General features: G+C 40.3%; 1 protein-coding gene across 1 annotated transcript; it reads left to right on the top strand.

Moving 5' to 3' along the window:
- Positions 1 to 883: 883 nt before the first annotated feature.
- On the top strand, positions 884 to 15,007 carry acss2l (acyl-CoA synthetase short chain family member 2 like). The gene is made up of 18 exons (XM_085140151.1): positions 884 to 1,703; positions 1,856 to 2,051; positions 3,555 to 3,646; positions 3,781 to 3,884; positions 5,911 to 5,983; positions 6,610 to 6,685; positions 7,600 to 7,684; positions 7,980 to 8,117; positions 8,632 to 8,802; positions 8,893 to 9,026; positions 10,488 to 10,620; positions 11,187 to 11,243; positions 11,521 to 11,601; positions 11,980 to 12,088; positions 12,241 to 12,309; positions 12,467 to 12,643; positions 14,342 to 14,416; positions 14,499 to 15,007. Exons 1-18 carry the CDS (start codon positions 1,580 to 1,582, stop codon positions 14,624 to 14,626), a joined length of 2,022 nt encoding a protein of 673 aa, XP_084996277.1. The 5' UTR covers positions 884 to 1,579; the 3' UTR covers positions 14,627 to 15,007.
- Positions 15,008 to 23,709: the final 8,702 nt, after the last annotated feature.

Below are 23,709 nucleotides of genomic sequence, written 5' to 3'. Positions count from 1 at the left end.
GCTTAATCGATCCCAGATTCAAGTTGGAGCTCAAAGTCAGTCAACGTTGAATGCTTGCGAAAATTTATTCTACATTCAAAAAATAAAATTATGCAAATATATAATGAACATTTTAATTTAAAATATGATAACAGAATAACAGAGCACAAGAAATAAGGACGCAGTAAAAACGGTCAAACAAAATTATACAAAATGCTTCACAACAAACTTTTAAGTAATATCTAATATTACTTTAATAAACGTGATCATTAAAAAGACAACATACTGCAGTAAAAATACTGATATAAATTTAGTGGGATTACGTCTGGGATCTCTCTGAGCCTCTTTTTGTTTACTGTGGTGATGAACAGGTTGACAGACAGAGGTCAGGATTCTTCGTATATTCTGATGTAGTGAGAGTTGGTAGCAGGTGGGAAAAGCCTGGAGAAGTGGAGGTATGCACTCCAGGGAAAATGAATTATAGTCAGAATAGAACACAATGTGCACGAATGAAAAAGACTGTGGTGAGACCTGCAGTATTTGAAGACGGTGTTTGTAACAAAAAGACAGGAGTTAGAGCTGGAGGTGTCAGAGTTGAGGATGCTCGTTGGGAGTGACCAGGATTAACAAGACTGAAAATCACTGCATCAGCAGAGCGATTCGTGGATGCAGTGAAGCAGGACTGGGAGAATGTTGACGTGACATAGGCGGGATAGGGTGAGAGGAAGATAAACCGCTGTGGCGACCCCTAAAGGGAGCAGCTGAAAGTAGAAGCGGACATTATATAATTGCGAATAATAATTTGTCTCAGGTTAAATTGTTATGACTTATTTTCTACCGAGTATAAAATATTTTTATTATTTATTTATTTGTTTTTGGTTCTTTTAAGTTTTTCACATGTGTTTTGTCATTGGAATATTGTTTTCTTTTCTCTAAGGATATTTTTTAAGTGTGCTATGTTTGCCATGTCAGAGAATTAAAGCAAAGCAGGGTGGAAGCAGGGGTTTTACAGTGAGCTTTCCCATAAGAAATTTATGTTTTAAAAGACTAAGTTTTATTAAATGCTAGTGTTAAAAGGATTCAGGAGCTGTCTCTCACAGCAGACATGCATTGGGGATTAGGCAGGGTTTGTTTGTTTACTCTGAAAGTGAATAATTGTTGCATACGTCTCTATTATTATTATTTTCTTCTTTTCACCAACAGCACCCATCAGCCTCCTCCCTTCAAACAAATGTTTGCCTGAATCCCCAGAATTTATCCTGCTGGGGGTAGACCGCCTCCTTGTCCTCTTCCACCACCCACTTGCTTAGAAACATAATGTGATCAGCAGGCCAGGGATGGCTCATCCAATGAAAAAGTGGGAGTGCTGCACTCCATGAGCTGATTGGCTGCCCTGACTCTAAGCAGACTGAGCCAAAGCCTGCAGATCAGGGATTAGGGGTGGGTCTTTCTGCATGCTGAATTGTGTTGGTTCAGTACAGGCCTTGTAGTGTTGTTACCTCACCCAGGAGGATTCAGACAGACCAGCAGGGACTCAGATTATACCATTTTCTGACTCACTCTCCAATGCTATAGGCCTGTCAACATCTGTACTTCCAAAATGGTTGTTCCTGAGTCTCAGGACAAAATGTACTACCCTCTTAATGACCTGCAGAAGGATGCTCATGTGCCTGACTTTAACTCATATCTGGCATTGTACCAAAAGTCTCTGGAGAATCCAGAAGGTAGGTCAAACTTGTCTGTATTTTTAGTGCAGCGCTTGCAGTGCTTCCTTGCCATTCATATCTCTTTGAGCCTGTCTGCATACAGTATCTCTTTGTGCTAATCTGCCTTATCTGCATCCCATAACACTGATAAAAAGTATCCTCTGTTTTAGCTTTCTGGAAAGAGGTTGCTGATGAGTTCTTCTGGAAGAAGCCTGCAACAGCACCGATGCTGCAATACAACTTCGATGTGACGAAAGGGAGCATTTATGTGAAATGCATGGAGGGAGCCAAAACCAACATGTGCTATAATGTCTTGGACAGACATGTGAGGGAGGGGAGCCTTGGTGAAAAGGTTGCCTATTACTGGTAAGCACCAGCATGCCCCCAGAGGAAATAACAGCTATGATGGGAAACGCTGCCTGGAGTTATGCTAAGTATTCCAGTCAAAAACAACTGCTGTGTCCCCTGTGCTGCCCCCAGAACACCAAAACAAACCACAGGCAGCGCACATCACTACAGCAGTGCTTCTTCTTCCTGTCAGAAGCAGAAGATAAAAATTTACAGATTTTATACACTATTTGTCCAACAATTTCTTATTGTTTTTATAATGCAAAAATCTATTTCTATTTGATTAATCAACAACAAAAAGTCTAACTAGAGCAACTAACTTCACTTGATAGACAAAACTTATTCTAGCTTTAAATTTTAAGTCATTTAAATGATTTGAACCTGCTGATGACCCCACGCCCTTGTCATATTACAATAAAGCCTCTACTTTATGATGTTTTACTATTATATTATGACAGTTATTATTTGCTCTGTCAGCTGTTTAAGCTTAGCATGCAGGAAGGTTGTTCTGCATGCTCAGCAATGTAAGGGTTCAGTGGAACTTGGCATCCTGGAAATCACCTGTAGGAGAGCATTAATGCTATTTAGACTAAAACAAAGCACTTGTTTGATATACCTGCTTACGTGTTTGCCGTGACTATTTTAGTACACTCTGTAAGGAAACTATAACTATCAGCTGTGGTGACAAGTTATCAATTTCCACATGATTTGTTTTGAGCAACAGTCGATCACTCATGGGACTTTAGCTCACGCTTTGTCCAAGTATAATTTGAACAACTGTCTAAAGTGGTAGAAGAATGCAAAAAAAAAAAAACATTTAAAAAATAGAACAGCAAAAATGCTGCAAAGAGTCCCATTTCAACAAAAATCAGGGGCCGTGAAAGAAGTGACAAATCAAAAATAAACACATATGAATATAAACGTAATCTGCTTCTATAGTATTTGTATAGATCAGTATAGATTAAATATGGGAAATTTTGATTATCTCATATTTTGGCAAGTGGAGTCATATAAATGTTGTAGTTAAAGAGGTCTCATGATCGACCCCTGTGGAACGCCATTTCTGAATTTGGTTTGATCTGCTGTACATTTTCCAAAAAATAAAGGCTATAACAAAATATATGCAGGCTATTTCACATAGAGCTGAGTTACAACATTTGCTATCACATCTTGAAATCATTTATCAGTTGCAGAATTTCATCTGTGCAGTCATTTATTTCATCATTCCCATTTGGCTTGGTACCATGCTTTCTGCTGCCCCTTCAAGTGTGCCAAATTGTTTTCCAAATAACTATCCTGACAAACATCCAAGCCTAATATAGACTTAGCAAAAACAGGAACAGGTTATCTCTACTGTGAACTCAAAGAACTCACCGGACAACACTGTTGGGGAAAGTGGGAAAGTACTTTTGTGTACAATTTTTTACCAAAACAGACGAAGAGACCTCTGTAGAATCACAGACAGGTTTTGTAATACATTTATACATTTGAAAGTTTCTCTCTTGTGTGCTGTCTTATCAGGGAGGGAAACTCACCTGATCATCAAATGGCCATCACCTACAGCCAGCTGCTGAGCCATGTCTGCCGCTGTGCTAACGTGCTGAAGCAAATGGGTGAGAACCTGAGCTTATGATTAGTCCATAATTATAATACAGAAGTATAGCTTTACAGATTTTGCTGACAAACTTAGTTTCACAGATACAGAGTGGTAGTAACTTGTTTTATATGTATATATATTTTTATTAAGGTGTGAAAAAGGGAGACAGAGTGTCTATCTACCTACCAATGATCCCAGAGCTTGTGTACACAATGCTGGCCTGTGCCAGGATAGGTGCTGTTCACTCTATTGTGGTAAGTACTATTATGACTATGCACCATATGCAACGATTTTACAAAACTGAAAAGTCTTTTTTTCCCCTGTCCAGCATTCTCTAACATCATATGTGCCATCTGCATGGTGCATTTTTGCAGACTGTCAGGAAGTAGGCTGCTGGTTCTTGCTGCTCTGATTTCCACAAGAAAACATTGTCTGAACCCGAGCTGTTGCTTCTGTTAGTGCAGACTGCCCTGCTCCAGTAGTTTATCAGCTGTCTTCTACATGAACACAGCACCAGCAGCACCTGCACTTAGTATATAGGTCAGACAGTTGCTGGCTGTTTCCAGTTTGAGAAGGCACTAGAGTCACTGCAATTCTGCAAGCAAGCCAACACTCTTTTAGATATTTAACCTTGCTCTTCCATGCAAGGGTTAGTAGCTCTGCTTAAAATAACTCTAGAATGTGACTCCAAAGTGGGCGCTTTTTATAACTCGCAAAGGCTGGCAGAGTTAGATATAAGTGACCTTGTCTTTGCTTAGTCATTGTTGTACATCGTCCAACTCTCAGTTTTGATCTGTTTAATTTACTTTCGACAGGAACAACACTTGGCATGGCAACATAACAATCTTTGGGACAGCGCCAGCCTTTTAGATTATCCCGTGACTGCTAATATTAATCATAAATGAGCAAAAAGGATTGGTCCATGGAAACTTGCAGGAGAGCCAATGCCAATCATGCAGTGACATTTTGCTGAGTCCAGAATCCTTAGTGACCTGATTCATAATGCTTCATCAACACTGAAACTTTGTGCTCTGTGAACCATTAACCTTGTCCAGACCTCCTGTCTGGATTCTATGCAGTGAATGACAATCATAGAAAAGAGCAGTTAATGTCTGTCTGCTTTGTTATGTAAAATTCAACAATCTGTAAATGATGATGAGAAGGAGCAGCATACTCCATCACGGTGTAATATCAGAGACATAACAGCTTAGTTTAGGATTTTAGAAGGCTCCACACTTCTTACAACTTCCAGTCTTTAAAAAAAAAAGGAATATGTTGGCTCAGTACTCAGCAACATCTGCTACTCTGGCTCAAGGGTTCTGACTCAGTTTTAAATTTGTAAATGATGTTTCCTAATAATTATGATCTATTTCTCATGTTAGTTAAAATAACTTACACACACTAAATAAAAAGCATTTAAAGCTGCTATATTGAAACAAGTTGCAAAAAAACTCTCTCAGCACCCATCCTTTGCTACCTAGTCAGTCCCAAACAGGCAACATACACAGTTATTGAGTAGCTGATAGGCATCAAAGTGGAGAATTTGGCAGATCAAGAGCCAGTTATTTCCTTCAAGATCTGGTACAGCTGAAACACGATGCTACAGTCAGTGTGAATGAATTGCTGCAAACGCAGCTCCAAATATACATTAAATGTTGCTCTATGTTGGTTGGATGATTTTGTGTAAAAACCTTATTTACACCTGCTTCAAGTGCCTTAAAATGTAGTTATTTAGCCAGTTCTTCATTAAGATTATCAAAACAACTTTATTTGGAGGTAAAACCAGGAATTCGTCTTCGTTTGGTCTCCATTTAGGGGTTGCCAAAGTGGATCATCTGCCTCCATGTTTTCTCTCACTACACCCATGGCCCTCTTCTTTGATCTTTCTCTTTTCTTAATGCCTGGCAGCTTCATGTTCAGCATCCTTTTTATCCAATATATCCTCTATCCCTCATGTGTTTTTGTCAATGCCGCCATCTTCTTTTACTTTGTAACAACTCATCCTGTCTCCATCCTGCCTGTACTCTTTTCTTCATCTCCATCGTGCTTCGGATGATCCGATTCAAAGCAGCCCAGATATATAAACTCATCCAGCTTTACTGCATCTACTCCTGGCTTCTTCACCTCCTCCTCTCCAGTTGCTCTTTCACCTGGTCCCTATTCTTACTAGAGAAAAAAAACAAGAATTCAAAAGTACTTTCTTTAAGAAATCGTGAAAATGCTCCTGAAATGATTGTTTCTGTTATCTAACGTCCTCTGTTTTTCTCTTTGCATGTTCAGTTTGCAGGTTTCTCCTGTGAGTCTCTGTGTGAAAGGATTGTGGATGCCCAGAGTAGTGTACTGGTGACAGCAGGTAGGTCTTCAGGCAGCCGTGTTTGTCCTGTCCCTGTGTTCCCAAGGTGTGGCAGAAGGATAAACTGTACATTTTATCCATTTGCACACATCAGATTATGATGTAGCTGACTAGTAAGCACTGTTACCACCCTGCAAGACAATCTTAAGTTTACGCCTTTGCAGGGCCTTTCTGTTTGAGTTTTCTCTGTGAGCTCTGATGTGTCAAACAGAACATGTTAGGTTAATGCCGCCTAAGTTAATCCAAGATATTCCTGCAAAAGAAGCTCTTGATGTTAAGAGTTTCACTATCTGGTTATATGAAGATATACAAAGGAACAAACATAGCTTTGTTTTTGGTTATAAAAGTAGGAGTCAGCACAAAATTAAAAACGATCAAAAACAAAAACCACCAATCTCTATTCTAAACACTGATTAACTGTGCTTGATGTGTACATTGTTCTTTTGTGGTCCTCACTCATTCAGTAGCTCCTAATGTGTCTGTTTAAAACATGTGTGCCAAATGGCAGCACCACAATGAGATGTTTTGTTTTGCCAGAAGCTGCAAAGATGACTCCCTGCTGTTTAATTTTACTTCTTCATCACAGCTCTCTGCCTCTACCTGTTCCTCCCTCTGTCTCCTATCAGATGGTGTTTACAGAGGAGAGAAACTGATCAACCTGAAGCAGATTGCAACCGAGGCTCTGGAGAAGTGCCGGGAAAGGTAGCTCCTGCTTACAAAGCCCACACTTTCCCAGATTTCAGTAACCACCCTTATTTACACTGGCTGCAGCTGGTAATGGAAGTCAGCCCCTGGATTATGAGTCACTGCACACACACAGACGCACGCACACAGAGCAGTCAGCTGATATCAGAGATGTTACAGAATCAGACAGCAAGGCTTTTACATTAACGAGGTTGCCGGGCAACATGGAGCACCTTTGTCAGGGAAGCCCAAGCTGCTCATCTGCTATAGCAACACGACTACGAGGAATGTTAGCTGAGAAGCAAAGCATGCTGGGAAGGATTATGGGAGTATCTGGGGTACAGATGTGGTTAGAGGTAACTTTTAAGCCATATGGGAAAAAACTCATTTTATGTCAAATTTTCATGCCAACCCTAACCCCTGCTATAATTACCATCAAATCACAGTATTTACTTTAATTACTTAAGTTACTGTTATGGTGATACTAATACAGAGTTGAGAAACATGAGAAAAAAAACATAAAGCTCAGGAACGTATATATGTTCATTTATGTGTATGTGGGTCCCCCATCTATGGATCCCCTGAAATTATATAATGTATGCTTTTTAATCTTGTGCACAAAGTATACAAGATTTGTGCTGTTCACAGTGACCTAATATAGGAAAGAACTGTGTTAAGTCTACAAGGAGCAAACATCAGTAATCACTTCCAAAAAGAAACTTTTTTGTTGATAAATAACTTGTGGACACATGACAAAATATTTCATCTCATGGGACTTCAGGCGCTCAACCTACAAGAACCAAGATGTGACCCCAATCCAGTATTTGCAAATCCTTGGAAAGCAGAGCAGCATGCATGCACTCAGTATCCATTAGGCAAAGACTTTATGCTTTTACTACCTTTCACTGCTTTTCTTTTTTTTTCTCTTTTAGAGGGTCAGCTAGTGTCACCAAATGCCTCGTCATCAAGCACCATGCACTGAAGACAAAAAGTGGAGGTGCATGCAACAAACTACAGGTTCGTCAGCTCGAAAAATGAACACACAGTGACAAACACATATTTGTCACATTGTAAAACAATTCTATATACATATTTATGTCTTTATTTGAATAACTACAGGGGGAAAAATATATTTCAGAACCAAAAAAATGGTTCTGTCATATTTTTCCAAATATTTAGCCTTTAGCTCCTCAAGGCATTCTAAATTAGAGTTGAAATTGGCATGTTGCACTCCTGCTGGTGTGCTTGGCAAGCAGCTGTAATGATCCGGTTTATGAGTCTGATTTGTTCCCTCCTGTTGTGGTGCATTCAGACCCCCTGGGACTCACAGTGTGATGTTTGGTGGGACGAGGCCATGAGGGACTCCTCTGAGGAGTGTGAGCCCGAGTGGCTGGATGCAGAGGACCCGCTCTTTATCCTCTACACCAGCGGCTCCACCGGCAAACCCAAGGTGAGGCAGACGTTCACATGCAGGCGAGTTTTTTCCAGAGGCATGAGGGAAATCTTATCATTTACACAAATCGCAGCATCTATTTATTACTATGATAAGCCTGTAATGACTTTAACCGGGCCAGCGTTTACATAATCTGCCATGAAATAGTGAGAATTAATGGTTTTCTGTTGCTGAGAGGCACAAATGTAATCCTTGAAAGTTATCTGCAAGCTCCACTGTTGTATTTGTGTATTCTATTTGTGTGTGTGCGTGTGTTGTTATAGAAAACACAGAATTTATGGATTTTTCTTTTACACAGACATGTTTCTTTCACTCAAGACATAAACTTTAACTTTAAAATGCTATGGTTTACCTTATGGGCACTTCCCACTATGAGAGCGTGTAAACAGAACTTGACTAATATGCATAGAAACACACCTCCATACACGTCTCTTCTGCCAGCATTAACAGATCCCTTATTTTTGCTGTCTTCTGTCTCCTTGTTGACCTATTTTTTGCTTACTTGAAACAGGGTGTTCTCCACACTGTTGCTGGATATCTGCTCTACACGTCGATGACCTTCAAGTACGTTTTCGATCATCACCGCGATGATGTGTACTGGTGTACAGCCGACATTGGCTGGATCACCGGACACTCCTACATCACCTACGGTCCACTTGCAAACGGTGCTACGAGCGTCCTAGTGAGTGAAATCAGCAAGGTGTCATATGTCACATTAAACAAAAAATGGAAAACCAAACCTCCGTGTGCATGCATCTGCATGTTTTTGCAGTTTGAAGGTATCCCTGTTCACCCCCATGTTGGCCGGTTCTGGGAAGTAATTGAGAAGTACAGAGTGACCAAGTTTTATACAGCTCCTACAGCCATCCGCCTGCTGATGAAGTATGGGCGTGAGCCACTACAGAAGTATGTGGACACATCATCTGCTGCAGCTCAGTTAAATAAATAATTACAAACAGCGTTAGCTCCAAGATATTTTGGCTTTCACGCCACAGTTTTACTGGGGAAGTGGTGCAGTTGATGTGGTGCCTCTCTTGATTTGGAAAGACCTCCATCAACTTGCTCACTTCTTATATAACAATTTGGTTACTGTGTTTTCAGATTTAGAGCCAATATGACCCAATATGGGAATAATTGAAACCTCTTCTTATAAACTACAGGATAAAATCAGAAGACACTGAGTGTTTAAATAGATTTTTATTTTCTCTGAACAAAGAGACAAACAACAAACAAATGGTTTATTTTAACCAAATATTTTAACTTAGCAAATCTAACTTGAGTATTATGACAAAACCTTTAAGGGCTTTAATCTGACTACTGATAGACTGTCATATTTGTACTAAGTTAAAGCTAAGTTTAACATCTTAGCCAAGTACTTATTGTAAGCACTGACAACAAAAGACCTCTTTCAGATTATTAATTTATCATAATTTAGCATTATTAATATTAACTGTGTGATACTTTCAGCTGCTGCCTTGTCACAAAGAGTTCCCACAATAGGTACCACCACATTTAATTTGGCAATTTTATTCCTGATGCCCACAAGTGGAATCCCACTAGCGACCTTTTGCTTGCTAAGCTAATGCCTTAACTACTACTCTATTAGCCAAGCATTAGTATGAGCACATTTTTAATATTTACTAAGTAGTGATAAAATAAAGGCTTAATTCATTTTGTTTAGTTCATGAGAGTTAACATATTTAATAATATACTATGTTTACATTAATAAGGATTAATGTCTATGCTAGCTTTGCAGCCAGTTAGCATAGCTTAGGAGTTGCTTTCAGTCTTGGTGTGAAGCTAAGCTAACCTTCTAGTTACTGGAGCTGCATATTTGAGTATAAACGGGAGGGTCAATCCTCTCATCTAGCTCTCAGCACTAATAAGAATATTTTTCAAAATTAATAATTAATCGGAGCACAGTGTTGGCACAGTAGCGACAAAAAGAAATATTCCAAATCACTAATCACTAAAGTTTTGGTAGAACTGTAGATAGAAAATATTTAGCGTAATCAAATAATAGTCTATTTGTCAAGAGAATTTAAAAAAATCTTACTTAGACAAACATTCTCAACAATACATGCAAAAATGAGTCATTATAGACAATTATGAAAAATTAAAACTATCAGCTATGAAAGCTTAAAATTGCAAAGTCTCACCAAAGTCAGATTTTAATTCACTATTTAAAGAGAGCACAGTATCAACATTGTGGTAAGGCTAAAACAACATAGAGCACTGAAGTTGTAGTTTGAAGGTGAGATAGTTTCCTTCTTTGTTGTCAGTAAGAAAGTTTAGACTTTGAGCTACAAAGAGCATGATAAATACCACGCAATGATGTAATCTAAGGGAAATCTTTTGATTTGTCAGGTATGACCTCTCCAGCCTGAGAATTCTGGGTACTGTGGGTGAACCCATCAATCCAGAGGCGTGGCAGTGGTACTATGAAGTGGTTGGTCAAAGCAGATGTCCCATCGTTGATACCTTCTGGCAAACAGAAACGGTAAGAAACAAGAAACTGACTACAGAGGTGTTATTAGGAAGTCGTACTCAGGCGTATCGCTTCAGAAGAACTGCAGGGTCTGAAACAACTTCTGTATGATGGTAAATGGCCTGTATTTGTATAGCGCTTTTTACTAGTCCCCCCTAGGGACCCCAAAGCACTTTACACACCCAGTCATCCACCCATTCACACACACATTCACACACTGGTGGAGGCAAGCTACAGTTGTAGCCACAGCTGCCCTGGGGCAGACTGACAGAAGCGAGGCTGCCATATCGCGCCATCGGCCCTTCTGGCCAACACCAGTAGGCAGTAGGTGAAGTGTCTTGCCCAAGGACACAACGACCGAGACTGTCCGAGCCAGGGCTCGAACCGGCAACCTTCCGAGTACAAGGCAAACTCCCAAGTAGTCCTTTTGATAATCAATGACATTTAAAAAAAAAAACAGGCATCCCAGCCCACCCATAGATACACCACTGATTGATTATATTCTTACAAGGCATATCAAATGTTTTGCTTTATTACCTCTTTGTTGCTGTGATGTTTTATGTTTGTTTTCTCCTTAGGGAGGTCATGTCTTGACTCCTCTACCTGCTGCTACACCGCTGAAACCAGGCTCTGCTGTAAGTGATAACAGTTCTTCCACGCTGACATTTCTAAATCTAAAACATACCTGCATGTGAGGACTGTCATTAGTTCAAGTGGTGCTGGTATGCAAGGGTTTTTCCCTGTGCGCATGAAAATGGCGAGCATGATTTAACAAAAGCAGGGCAGGAAATGCAGCCTGGTTCTCCTTATTATGATCCAGATAATGATCTGGAAGAAACGCTGCAGCTGCAGGGGAGTTATTAAATGAAACAAAACAGTTATCTCACATTAAATCCAAAACTCATATTTCAGACTTTCCCTTTCTTTGGGGTGGAGCCGACCATTCTCAACGAGCACGGAGAGGAGCTGGAAGGTGAAGCTGAGGGTTATCTGGTAAGTTTCAATTCAACACAGCCTCATTTCTCTCTGTCACAGTGATCGTATCGAGCAACAACGAATACATGTGTGGTAAAAAGGAGAGGAAGACGAAAACGATGTTTCCCTGTTAATGTTGGCCAATGAACCAGCGGCATGTTTATTATCTAAATGTAATCAAATACTTTTAGATTTTTTAAATTTTCATTTACATTCTTCACCTTCTTATGCTTTCTGGAAGTATTTTTCCTGGATGTGACGTTTATTTTATTTAGAAATAGTTTAAATAATTATATAAAAAATTAGAAGTAGTGTATTTTTTTTTTGTTGAACTCGTCAGTGTATGGATGCAAATAAAATTTCAAAATAGCAATGGCAGTAACACCTCTCTTTCAGGTATTTAGGAGGCCGTGGCCTGGAATAATGCGCACTGTGTTCAAGAACCATGAGCGCTTCGAAAACACCTACTTCAAGAAATTCCCAGGCTTTTATGTGACTGGAGATGGTGAGATCCAAGAATCAGCCCTAGCTGGCTATCACTCCCAGACTGAATATTACTCAGGATAGAGTTTTAGTTCTCAACATGAACAATTTCTCACTAAAGCACCAAAGTGAACCACGAGACCCCATATAAAGTTTTGTTTTGTCCTCTGTCAGGCTGCAGGCGAGATAAGGACGGCTATTACTGGATCACAGGGAGAATAGACGACATGCTGAATGTGTCAGGTACGGTGTTGTCCCTCAGAACTTATTTTAAGGCTGTTATCTAATCTGACATAAATAACTTTAAATATTCTCAGCACATTTTCATTTATTAGCCTCTCCAGGAAATTGTGCTATTCATCTCTGCAATGGCCTTGCATATCTTTCTCCCCCCCCTCAGGCCACCTGATGAGCACAGCGGAGGTTGAGGCGGCTCTGACGGAGCACGCGGCTGTGGCGGAGGCTGCGGTGGTGAGTCGACCTCACAAGGTGAAGGGAGAGTCCCTCTACTGCTTTGTCACCCTCAAAGACAACCGGGAGTTCAGTCACACGCTGGTGGATGAGCTCAAGAGACTGGGTGAGACCTTTGATTAGGGTTAAAGGGAAAGTCCATTAAAATTCATGCGTCTTTGTGTCTTTGTGTATCAGTGGTCTCTTGTTTTGCATTTGATCTAAAATAAAATGTTAAATTAAATACAAATACAACTTCTGCTGGATTTAGTCCTGTGAAAAACTAAGCAGTAACTGTGCAGTAACTTGACATAGTTGTTTTTTGTAAGACTTTATCAATCTCTCGTACCTTTGGGAAGAACCCTGGCCCACTCTTCTTTACAGCATTGTGTCAGTTCATTAAGGTTTGGATAGGTTTGTTGCCCTCTTATGGTCCCGCCACAGCCTTTCAATCAGGTTTAAGTCTGGACTTTGACCCGATCTTTGCACCTTGATTCTTCTCTTTTTCAGCCTGTGACTGCAAAACCAGCCCAGATCATCTCCACTTGACAGTTCGTGTGAGGTGTTTGTGCTGTGTTTTTTTGCCCAATGTGGGGACAAACATCTCCACTTTGGTTTCATTTGTCCAAAGAACATTTGTTAAGATGCAACTTTCCTAACATAAGCTGTTCTTCCATGTTCTTTTTGATAGAAGAGGCTTTCTCCTGCTATTCCTCTTAACCAAAGGTATATTCAGTCTTTTTCTAACTGTACAGTCAGAACATTCAACATTTGACATATTAATCGAGGCCTGGACTCTCTGACATGCAGCTCTTTGGTTTTTTTGCTAGCCTTGGGGTGAATTTGCTTTTATTGAGGTGGTCAATCAGATGGTAATTAAATGCTACTTACCCACTTAATTGCTATGGAAGCAGTAAGGATGTACTCAGTTTTTTACAGGACTGAAAATTAATACAGCTTAAGAAAACTTGCCCAGTTGTGGAAAAAAAAATTGTCTGGTCTAATTCTTCTTATTATTTTTACTTCTTTATCAAGAAAGACCAACAGTAAGGGATACACTTTTGTCAAAAGGTTAAAGTGTCTTTATTATAGTATCTAAATCACTCAGGACATCGAAGTCGACTACATGCTGTAAAATATCATATTTTTCAAGCATGTTCCATATGTTCTTGAAAAATTAACAACAGTTAAGACAAACCGAAAAATTAAAAAAAATACCCTTTGGGGGTATAATACATGGGTTTTCAAATAAGTTTCCCCAACTTTTTTATGCTTCCTGTTTCTGCACCAACAGAACATCATACTTTAATACTTTCATTATTTGGCTTTGAAATAGCCAAATATGAAAGTTCATATGCAGTTCATTTACAGCCAACTGTTTATGTTACAGGGTAAGTTATTTTATTATATGGTAAATGGCCTGTATTTTTATAGTGCTTTACTTAGTCCTATGGACCCCAAAGCACTTTACACTACATTCAGTCATCCAGCCACTGGTGATGGCAAGTTACATTGTAGCCACAGCTGCCCTGGGGCGCACTGACAGAGGCGAGGCTGCTGGACACTGGCGCCACCGGGCCCTCTGACCACCACCAGTAGGCAACGGGTGAAGTGTCTCGCCCAAGGACACAACGACCGAGACTGTCGGAGCCGGGGCTCGAATAGGCAACCTTCCGATTACAAGACAAACTACTAACTCTTGAGCCACGATCGCCCCACTGGCATGCAATTGAGAAAAAAGCTAAGGAAATGCTCCAAAATAAAAACAGCCTTTTGTTTCTTTTTTTGATTGATTTTTTTTTCTATTTTCACATTCTCTTTTCAGTGAGAGAAAAAATTGGACCAATCGCTACACCAGACTTCATTCAGAATGCTCCAGCGCTCCCAAAAACTCGCTCAGGTAACAGTCCAACACCTTTATAAATCGGCATCATCTTCCTCTACTTGCCTCCTGTGTAACATCGTGTCCTCATCCACTTCAGGAAAGATCATGAGGCGAATCCTCAGACAGATTGCTCGCAACGACAAGGACCTCGGGGACCTCTCCACCCTGGCTGACCCCAAGGTGGTGGAGGTGCTGTTTAGCCAGAGATATGAAGCTGCAGCCTGAAGGAGAAGAAGAAGAAAACAAACTCTCTGGCTTCAAACTATGCTATTGTACAGATGAAGACAATCACAAACTGCTGCTTTTTGGGTGTGAATGATGGGAATGGGATCACAAAGCACAGCTCAAAAATACAGCAGACATTAAAATGTTCTGATTTTTTTTATGTATGAGAGAAAACAAAACATAATTGAAAATGTCAAATTGAATCCCAGATGTGCTTTTTAAACAGATGTATGAATGCGGTTGTGTTTGGGCCAAAATGTCACACGTACTAGTTCCTGTGAAGATGTTGAAGGATTACCTTAATCCTTATTTACGCCTTGTTTTCGACTGATGTATATTTCCAACCTGTGGTACATTTCTATGAATAAAGTGTTTAATCCAGCTGTTGTTTTTGTTCTTTGCCTTTGAGCACAGCAGCTGATTGACGCCCTCAAGTGGCAGGAATCATCCTCTGCATCGGCTGCACTGTGGGTTACTACAACATCCTTTTAACTGCCATGCGGAGGTTTTCTACCTTTTGTCGTCTAATGATGCAAGGAGTGCACACACACACAGCTTTGATGATGTGATCTGTACGGCGGGGAGCAGCGATTATGGGAGACCAAAGGGAGGAGAGGGCTGTTTTATCGTAAGAGCAGTGGATTCTTTTGAAACTACAAGCATCTGTTGTTCTGAAAAAGACAGAAAAGGCAACTGTAATCTGTTCATTAAAAAAAGAGAAAGAGATTAGGCTGCAGCAGGTTTTAGCTCAAAGGGACCGTTTAGTGTTAATGGGTCGTGTAGAGTCAGAGGACACTGGCTTTGTCCCTGCGTGTCTCCTCCACGTCGCACACATGCAGGCATGTGTGAGAGCGTAGGTGGGGAGGACAAGGACAAGAAAAGAGACCCAGCTATGGGCAGTGTTACATCATCACCCCCAGCAGCAGGAGAAGTGGTTACCATGACAACCTCTTCACCACCATCACCACCACCGCCCCACATCTTCAACTCTCTCCGGCTCACCCTCCTTTTCTTCCCCCTCGTTTGGTCCCATCAGCAGTCTGCAGATGTTTTGTAACCCGACATTTTAGAGGATTAGTAACTCAATCAAGCAATTTCAGATGCATTTTTTTATGATTTCACAAAAAAGAAAATAAAAGAAATATATCAATAATTCAAATACAGATTTACAGGTTTACTGTACATTACACCAGTAGTTATTGAGTCCAACTTATCAAAATAACCAGTCAAGTGTGTCATATTTGATAAATGAGTTTTTGTGACTTTTTGAGTTGTCTACATCATCAGTGACCCCCCCCCCCCCGCCTCAAAAAAAGAATAATAAATAAATATAAATAAATTGCATGATACATTTTAAAGAAATATATTACAACATTAAATGAAATTAAAACTCGTATATGCAAATTTCTATTCCATCAGAAGGTTCACTAAAGAATCCACTTAAAAATAATAATAATAATAATAATATTCTGTAAATTATTTCATGGTTCAGAGTTTAAAGGGTTAAGGTACGAACAGCCTGAGGATTTTACCTGGGATAGAACTATGGACGGTGATAGTACTAACCATGACTGGGCCGCACATTATAAAGGTAACGAACATGTGTTGCTTTATTAATAATAATGTGTATTATTTCTATTCAATAGTGCAGTGCCCAGGGAGCAGTGTGTAGGGACGGTACCTTGCTCAGGGGTACCTCAGGGTAGCCGTTCAATGGATTCGAACCCCCAACCTTCCGATCATGGGGTAACCACTTTACCTACTGATCTATCTCTGCCCCTTAGACAGATAGCTGTGCATTTTAGGGGGAAAAAGTGTCCTTTAAGTTGTTAAAACAGTATTAACTGCAATTCCAGTGATGCAGGATTCAGCTGTTGGAGTGATGATGGTGATTTGTAACTTGAGCTCAGAGTCGTACACTAACAGGGGTGTAACATGTCTCTAAATCCCTGATCTGGTTCATACTGAGATTTTTGAGTCATGGTCAACATCAGGAAAAACTCTGACTCTAATGTGACATGACTAAATATCAGAAAAACAAATGGCTAGACTGTCAAATGTAATAAATCAAAAAACATATGCATCATTAGATAAAAAAAAAACATTTTAATAACAACAACAACAAAAAAAGCTTGTGACTGCAATAACAAAGATGAAATTTTATTTAATGCTCCATAGCTTACTGAGGTCTTGTATTATTGCAGCACGCTGTTCTGTTCATAACAAGCTTAGAAAGTCTTTATGTGTATTCTTCATGTGGAAACAATTTGATTTGACCTTCACATATAAAATTCAAATATAACAATCAGGCAGAAGGTAATATCCCGTCCAGCTCTCCACAGCCTCCGAACCAGCAGCACTGAGTGACATCCGCAATCTGCGCACACAAAAACCACTCTCAAACGCTGTCATTTAAAATTATTAAATTGGACAAACTGTATCTTTAAAAGGCGAGCTGTCAGTGCTGACAGAGCACTCTGACAACGCTGTAGTCAGCGTGGCAGCAACAGGCAGAAGCCATCCAGCCTCCAAACAACAGACAATGAATTATTAATGAGCTGCTCGTCATCCAAATGTTGTGATGTAGGATATCTGCATTGCTCCAAACACCATCTGTCTCTCCATACTAATTAGGATTTTTAACCTTTATATATTTATATAATCAAATATCTCAATTTTATGTTATTTTTTTTCTTAATTTTCTTGATTAATGTGTTTTTTTTTCTTATTCTCTGGTTTACATTTTAAAAGCCTTAGACCTTTTGTGTTCTTCCATCATTTAAAAAGCACAGACTTTTTTTTCATGTTAGTTAAATTATATTTTTGCCTGTGGCACAATCCAAATAAACTCCGTCCTTTTGTGGAGAAGAGAGGGAAAACAATAAAAACAAAGAGAAAACAAGTGGAGTTCTTACAGTATAAAGTAGAATGCAACAATTTTTGCTATGTTTTCAGGAGCTAGTTTATAGAGGGTCAGTGAGTTTATCTTTTAAATATTTTAAAGTCTCCACCTCACAACAAGGAGTGTGTTCATGGGAATATTTGACTGTTGTTCCGATGTCAGACACTGATGTTGGACGAGAAGGCCTTGCTCACAGTCCCACCTCTAATTCATCTCAAAGGTGTTATGTTGGGTTGAGATCAGAACTCTGTGCAGGCCAGTCAAGTTCTTCCACACCGAACACCATGTCTTTATGGACCTTCCAGTCAAGTTGGAACAGGAAGCAACCGTTCCCAAAGTGTTCCCATAAAGTTGGGAGCATGACCTGTTGCACAGGTGGCATCCTATCACTGTAACTGGAGTTGTTTCTCAAATGTTTGTAGAAGTGACACCACCACAATGATCAATTCAAAAAGATGAAGAATACCTTTTTTAATCTATTGCATTTGTGTGTAGCTTCTTTTTCAACATCACCTTTTTTTTAAAATAAAAAGAATAAATAGCAAATGTGTAGTTATTATGCATTTGTGTTTTCTTCATATATCCATCCATCCATCTTCTCCGGGTCGTAGGGGCAGCAGTCTAAGCAGAGACGCCCAGACCTCCCTCTCCACCAAGGCGTTCCCAGGCCAGATATAATCTCTCCAGCGTGTCCTGGGTCTGGGCCTCCTCCTGGTGGCACATGCCCGGGACACCTCATGCAGGAGGTGCCCAGGAGGCATTCTTGTCAGATACCTGAACCACCTCCACTGCTTCCTTTCGATTTAGAGGAGCAACGGCTCTACTCTGAGCCTCTGCCGGATGGCCAAACTTCTCACCCTATCTCTTCGGAGGAAGCTCATTTCTGCCGCTTGTATCCATGATCTTGTTCTTTCGGTCACTACCCACAGCTAGAGCTCTTAGACTGGGTGATCTTTTTCTCTTGGCCACACCAAGGTCAAGGCTGGTTCTTAGAGGTGATCGTGTGTTTGTGGTCACAGCGCCTAAATTGTGGAATGATTTGCCTCTCCACATCAGACTCCTACCGTCAATCTTTTTCAATCCTGTCTTAAAACACATTTCTACTCATTGGCTTTTACTACCGCATGAGAGTTATTTACTTATTTATTTGTTATTTGGCACTGATGTTAATTGATATTCGTTATTTTATTGTGTAATTTGTATGTTTGTACAGCACTTTGGTCAACACCACTGTTTTAATTAAATGTGCTATATAAATAAATAAGCTACACTAAACTAAACTCGTGACCATAGGTGAGTGTAGGGACGTAGATCAACTGGTAAATTGAGAGCTTTGCTTTTACACTCAGCTCTCTCTTCACCACGACGCTCCGGTACAGCGTCTGCATCACTGCAGCCACAGCACCAATCCGACTGTCGATCTCCCTTCTCCCCTCACTCGTGAACAAGACCCCAAGATACTTAAACTCTTCCACTTGGGGCAAGGTATTTCTAGGCTTAGCCAAGCTGCCACTTGGCTAAGCCTAGAAATTCTGTCCATAAAAATTATGAACAGAAGTGGTGACAAAGGGCAGCCCTGGCGGAGCCCATCACCCACCAGGAACGAGTCCAACTTATTGCCGGCTATGCAGACCAAGCGCTTGCAACGGTTGTATAAGGATTGAATGGCCCGTAGCAATGGGCCAAACACCCCATACTCCCAGAGCACCCCCCACAGGACCCCCCCGAGGGACACGGTCAAATGCCTTCTCCAAGTCCACAACACACATGTAGACTGGTTAAGCAAACTCCCATGCACCCCCAAGTATCCTTGAGAGGATAAAGAGCACATCCAGAGTTCCTCGACCAGGACGAAAACCGCATTGTTCCTCCTGTACCCGAGGTTCGACTAACGGAAGGACTCCCCTTTCCAGCACTCTGGCATAGACTTTCCCAGGGAGGCTGAGGAGTGTGATCCTCCTATAGTTGGAACACACCCTCCGGTCCCCCTTCTTAAAAATGGGAACCACCACCCCGGTCTGCCAATCCTGAGGTACCTCCCCTGATCTCCACGCAACATTTTCTTCATTTAATATCAGCATACAAAAAATTGGAGCTCATATTAAACACGAAACATATTCATATGGTAAAATGCTAAACATTGCAAAGATGTTTTAACATCTAGAATATGCAGGATTGTTTATTCCTTTAAGGATTATGGTCCAAAAATCTGGCATCATTGTTTCATGTTCTTTTACTCAGACAGGGATTCAACTATCCTCAGAGTGGGATTAGATGCCATGAGACCCAAAGATTTCATCACCATACATTTCAGTCTGTGTAGAGACAGAGGCCTGCTGGGGGAAACACAAAGATGTGAACTGTGTGTGTATGTGTGTTTGTGCCAGTGCCATGAAGAAGACTGGGCACATCCAAAGCAAATTACACAGACAAAGGAAGAATCAAGGAGGCACCAAATGAATGGCCTCTTTTTGTTTTTGCTCCTCAAAAGACGGACAGATGGTCTAACTGAACTTGAAGCCTGTTGGAATTTTTTTTCTTCTCAGTTTGTGTTTGCGAGGAAACTTTGAGATAACCTGATTGGGATCAGCAGCAGTCTTGTGTGACGCGCAGCAGATGCGATGTCTGTACGCATGTGAAAACAGCTGAATGGCATAGAAAAATCAGATAAACTGCTTAAAGTTACAGTACTGTGCAAAAATCCTAAGTCACCCCTCATTTCTTTACATTTTGCAAGGAAAATTGAAAACAGGTGCAGTGTTTTACTAAAACGCACAAACACAACAATACAGTATAAAAGTCAAAGTTTGTCAGCATTTACTGTATCATGACCACCTTTATTCTTCAACACAGCCTGAAATCTCTTAGAAAAGCTTTCTTCTAATAACATTGTCTTCAGGAATAGTTCTCCAGGCTTCTTGAGGGACATTCACAGGTTTTATTTGGATGTTGGCTGCCTGTTGTTTGCCGAGATAATCCCACACTGCTTCAGTAATGTTTTGGATTCTTTCCATGACCTATATTATTCCATTGTGTGTTTTTTCTATCCAGGTATACTTTTACTGCATTGGCAGTGTGTATGGAATCGCTGTCATGCTAAAAAGTTAAGCCTTTGCCAATGGGACACTTTTCAGGGGGATCAAAATCTGAACGCTGTCTTCTGGGTTTGAAATTCCACAAATTTGATAAGATCCCCAAAACCACCAACTAAAAGTCAACCGCAAACCACAACGGAGCCTCCACTGTGTTTGACAGGTGGCTGTAGACACTGACTGTTTTATTATGATGACTTAAAACATTTTGCATACCTCATCTTTCTCTACCTCCTCCCCATCCTCAAGGCTTCTTTACAGCTGCCCTTCCACTGAGAGCATTTCCGATTAGGCTTCAGTGAACAATAGATGGATCAACATCTCAGTGATGATTTTCAGATACTGTTCATCTGCTAAAGATGTTTTTTTTTTTTTTACACTTGTCCAGTTTCCTCAGATTTTTTGAGGACACACTGCACAACATACATAGACTGCTTGTAAGAGAAAAGTAGCCCAAAGTAGCCAACTTTGAAAGACCTACATAACGTCTTTGGATTTAGACAACCCGAAGCTGTTGAAATGTGCCAGTAAAAACATAATATATGTACTGTTTATTTGATGGGAAACGAATTTCTCTGTACTTGTTTTTGAAAGCAAAGGAGTCGCCTGCCTCTTAGTATTAGAAGGAATACAGGATTAAGGCATTTTAGCATGTTTCTGATTAAAGCTTCAAAAAAACAACAAGAGAACAATTGATATTTTATGCTTTAGGAATAATACTTTGTAAACACTTTCACTTTTAGATTATCTTTACATTTGTAAACATAGTGCAGCTGTACTCTTTCACATTTCCTGTAGATGTTTTCTTTGGTGGACATTGTGTTTTTGATTCTGCGCCAGCCTGAGCGCTAGCCCTGCTGCTTCAGTTCAGGGTTCAAACGGTTGTCACACTCCTCCACACAAAGGGTCTGCCTGTTTACTCATACAATGGTGTTTTTCTTGTGGCGCAAATACCCCCAAAAACTTGACACCCAGCCTCAGCCATGCTGCTTCCCCAGTATGGACACTACGGGTCTGCGGCTCTAGACGGGAACCTCAGGATGAATAACGATGTAACGGGAGGGAGGAGAAGGGGAGGGCCTTTAAGCAAAGCTCTCGCTCTCCATGAATTCTCCTTGGGGCCAAACCTCTCGCCTGCGCCGAGTGTGGGGCTTTTTGTACTGTTGGCATGACAACCTCTCAGCTAATGGCACAGCCAGGCCCATTGTGTCACTCATTGTCTGTTCGAGGCCTTTGCGCACAGCTGCAAGCTTGTGCAATTTAGGGTCCAATTTTTTGACAGATTGCATGCTGAACAACGCAGCGTGGAGCCCTCAGAAAGGTTAATGCTGTCAGCAGGACACATGGAAAATGAAGGTAGTTAAGTAAAAGTGAATAAAACATGTCTTTTTTAAAGATTGTACATGCTGTCTTAAGTTTCTGGAGAGCATTTCATTTTATTTTTAACAGGTTTAAAATGTGAACAAAGACATGGAGTTACTGAAAACTGAAGATGAATGTATTCTTTCTTACATATTAGCAAATATTTAATTTAAAAAGTGGCAGATTGTAGTCTTTGGTGCATTAAATGTGGATGCAAAACTAAGTTTCAATTTTCAGTTTTCAGCAATGCAACTGGCTTATTTTAAAACAATCCCAGTCATTTAAAGCCCCCCGAATGTAACAGATTCTTATGAAACAGTAGTACTAAGGAAGACACAAAGTCCTCTAACTTGAAAACGGGAGATTAACAAAGAAAAAAAAGTTCACAACAAATCTGAATATTTGATCATAAGTAAATTGTGCATGATTCCTGCACAGATCCGTGATATAATAGCACCGTAACATATGGTGTAACAGTCACCGAACAGAAGAATCCAGGAGGTTGAGTAAAACCCACAATCCAAAGCTTCAATCTAGAAACAGACCAAAGTCATTAACATACTGTTTATGTTGCAGCAACTTGCCTGGAACAGGTAAAAGACCTTCACCTACAGAGGCAAGACATGCACTAGTGCTAAGAGGTCACAAATCTGAGTAAGGAGGAGCAAGCCCATGAAGGCCTTGACAGTGATCAATAAAACCTTTAAGGGTATTCTTAAACATAATGGAAGCCAATGTAAAACGGCTAAAACCTAAGTGGTGTGATCCTGTTTTTTAGTTCTGCTTTAAACCATTGCATCTGTGCACTGTTCAATGATTTTCTGTTAATGCAAGTAAAAAAAAAAAAGAGTGTTCTTTGCAATGGGGAACCAGCTGATGGAAGAATTTGTTTATCTATGAGCCGTGATCAAATGATAATAACTTAGGGTTCATCTAAACAAAGGTTAGATGATCTAAGGGTCAGGAGTACCTGCATTTCATCAGCATAAAAATGAAAAGAAACACTCTGTCTCTGAATTACATGCCTGAACAGAGTGTATGTTAAAAAAATAAAAAGGGTCCCATAAATGACCCCTGTGGCACACCATACCCAACAGATGCAAACATAAAGAAATCTGTCCAGTGAGATTGAAGAAATTCAGCTGATGGGATTGTAGAAATCCCTTAGCACGTGTGCACTCAGCAAGACTACTGTGCATACACCTTCATCCTTCATGTCTTCAGCAACACATTTTTAAGGCTTTGTCTCACCTGCATTCAAAAAATTACTTTAGAAATTTGTTGGTCTAATAAAATGTTCACATCCTGCAGCACAGCGTCTCTGCTGTCTACAGTCTCTTAAACACTGGGGATTGTGACACTTGTGTTCTCTGGACTGGCACTGATCTGATCTTCTGTTGCTTTGGGATTTTTTCCCCTCCCTGCTATCAGCTGATGTTGTCTTGCTTTGCTCTGTTTATGACCAGTGGCTTTTGTATTCCTCAGACTTTGCTCTGCCTAATTTATACACCATCTCACTGCTTTGGTCTACAATTTTACAAAGCTGTTTTCTGTTTTGAAATTCTCCCTCCAACCGTCATCTAGAAATCCACTACTCTCTTATGTATGACCAATCCATGCAAAAGGAAAAACCTTGACAAGTAGTTATACCTGTCAGTCAGACATATATTTAGTTAACCATCTGAAAAACAAAACAGGAACTCAGCATTAAAGGGGCTCCTTGACGA

This window comes from Neolamprologus multifasciatus, chromosome 18 (genome assembly GCF_963576455.1).
Source record: "Neolamprologus multifasciatus chromosome 18, fNeoMul1.2, whole genome shotgun sequence".
Lineage (NCBI taxonomy): Eukaryota > Metazoa > Chordata > Actinopteri > Cichliformes > Cichlidae > Neolamprologus > Neolamprologus multifasciatus.
The sequence above is the reverse complement of the archived record's forward strand: the minus strand, read 5'-3'. Positions and strand labels throughout refer to the sequence as shown.

Bases quoted from the DNA above. Each gene is read 5' to 3' on its own strand.
- acss2l (XM_085140151.1), top strand. From the start codon at position 1,580: ATGGTTGTTCCTGAGTCTCAGGACAAAATGTACTACCCTCTTAATGAC. The intron at 3,885-5,910 runs GTAAGTACTATT...TTGCATGTTCAG, and splicing joins GTGCTGTTCACTCTATTGTG to TTTGCAGGTTTCTCCTGTGA. The intron at 12,644-14,341 runs GTGAGACCTTTG...TTCTCTTTTCAG, and splicing joins GGATGAGCTCAAGAGACTGG to TGAGAGAAAAAATTGGACCA.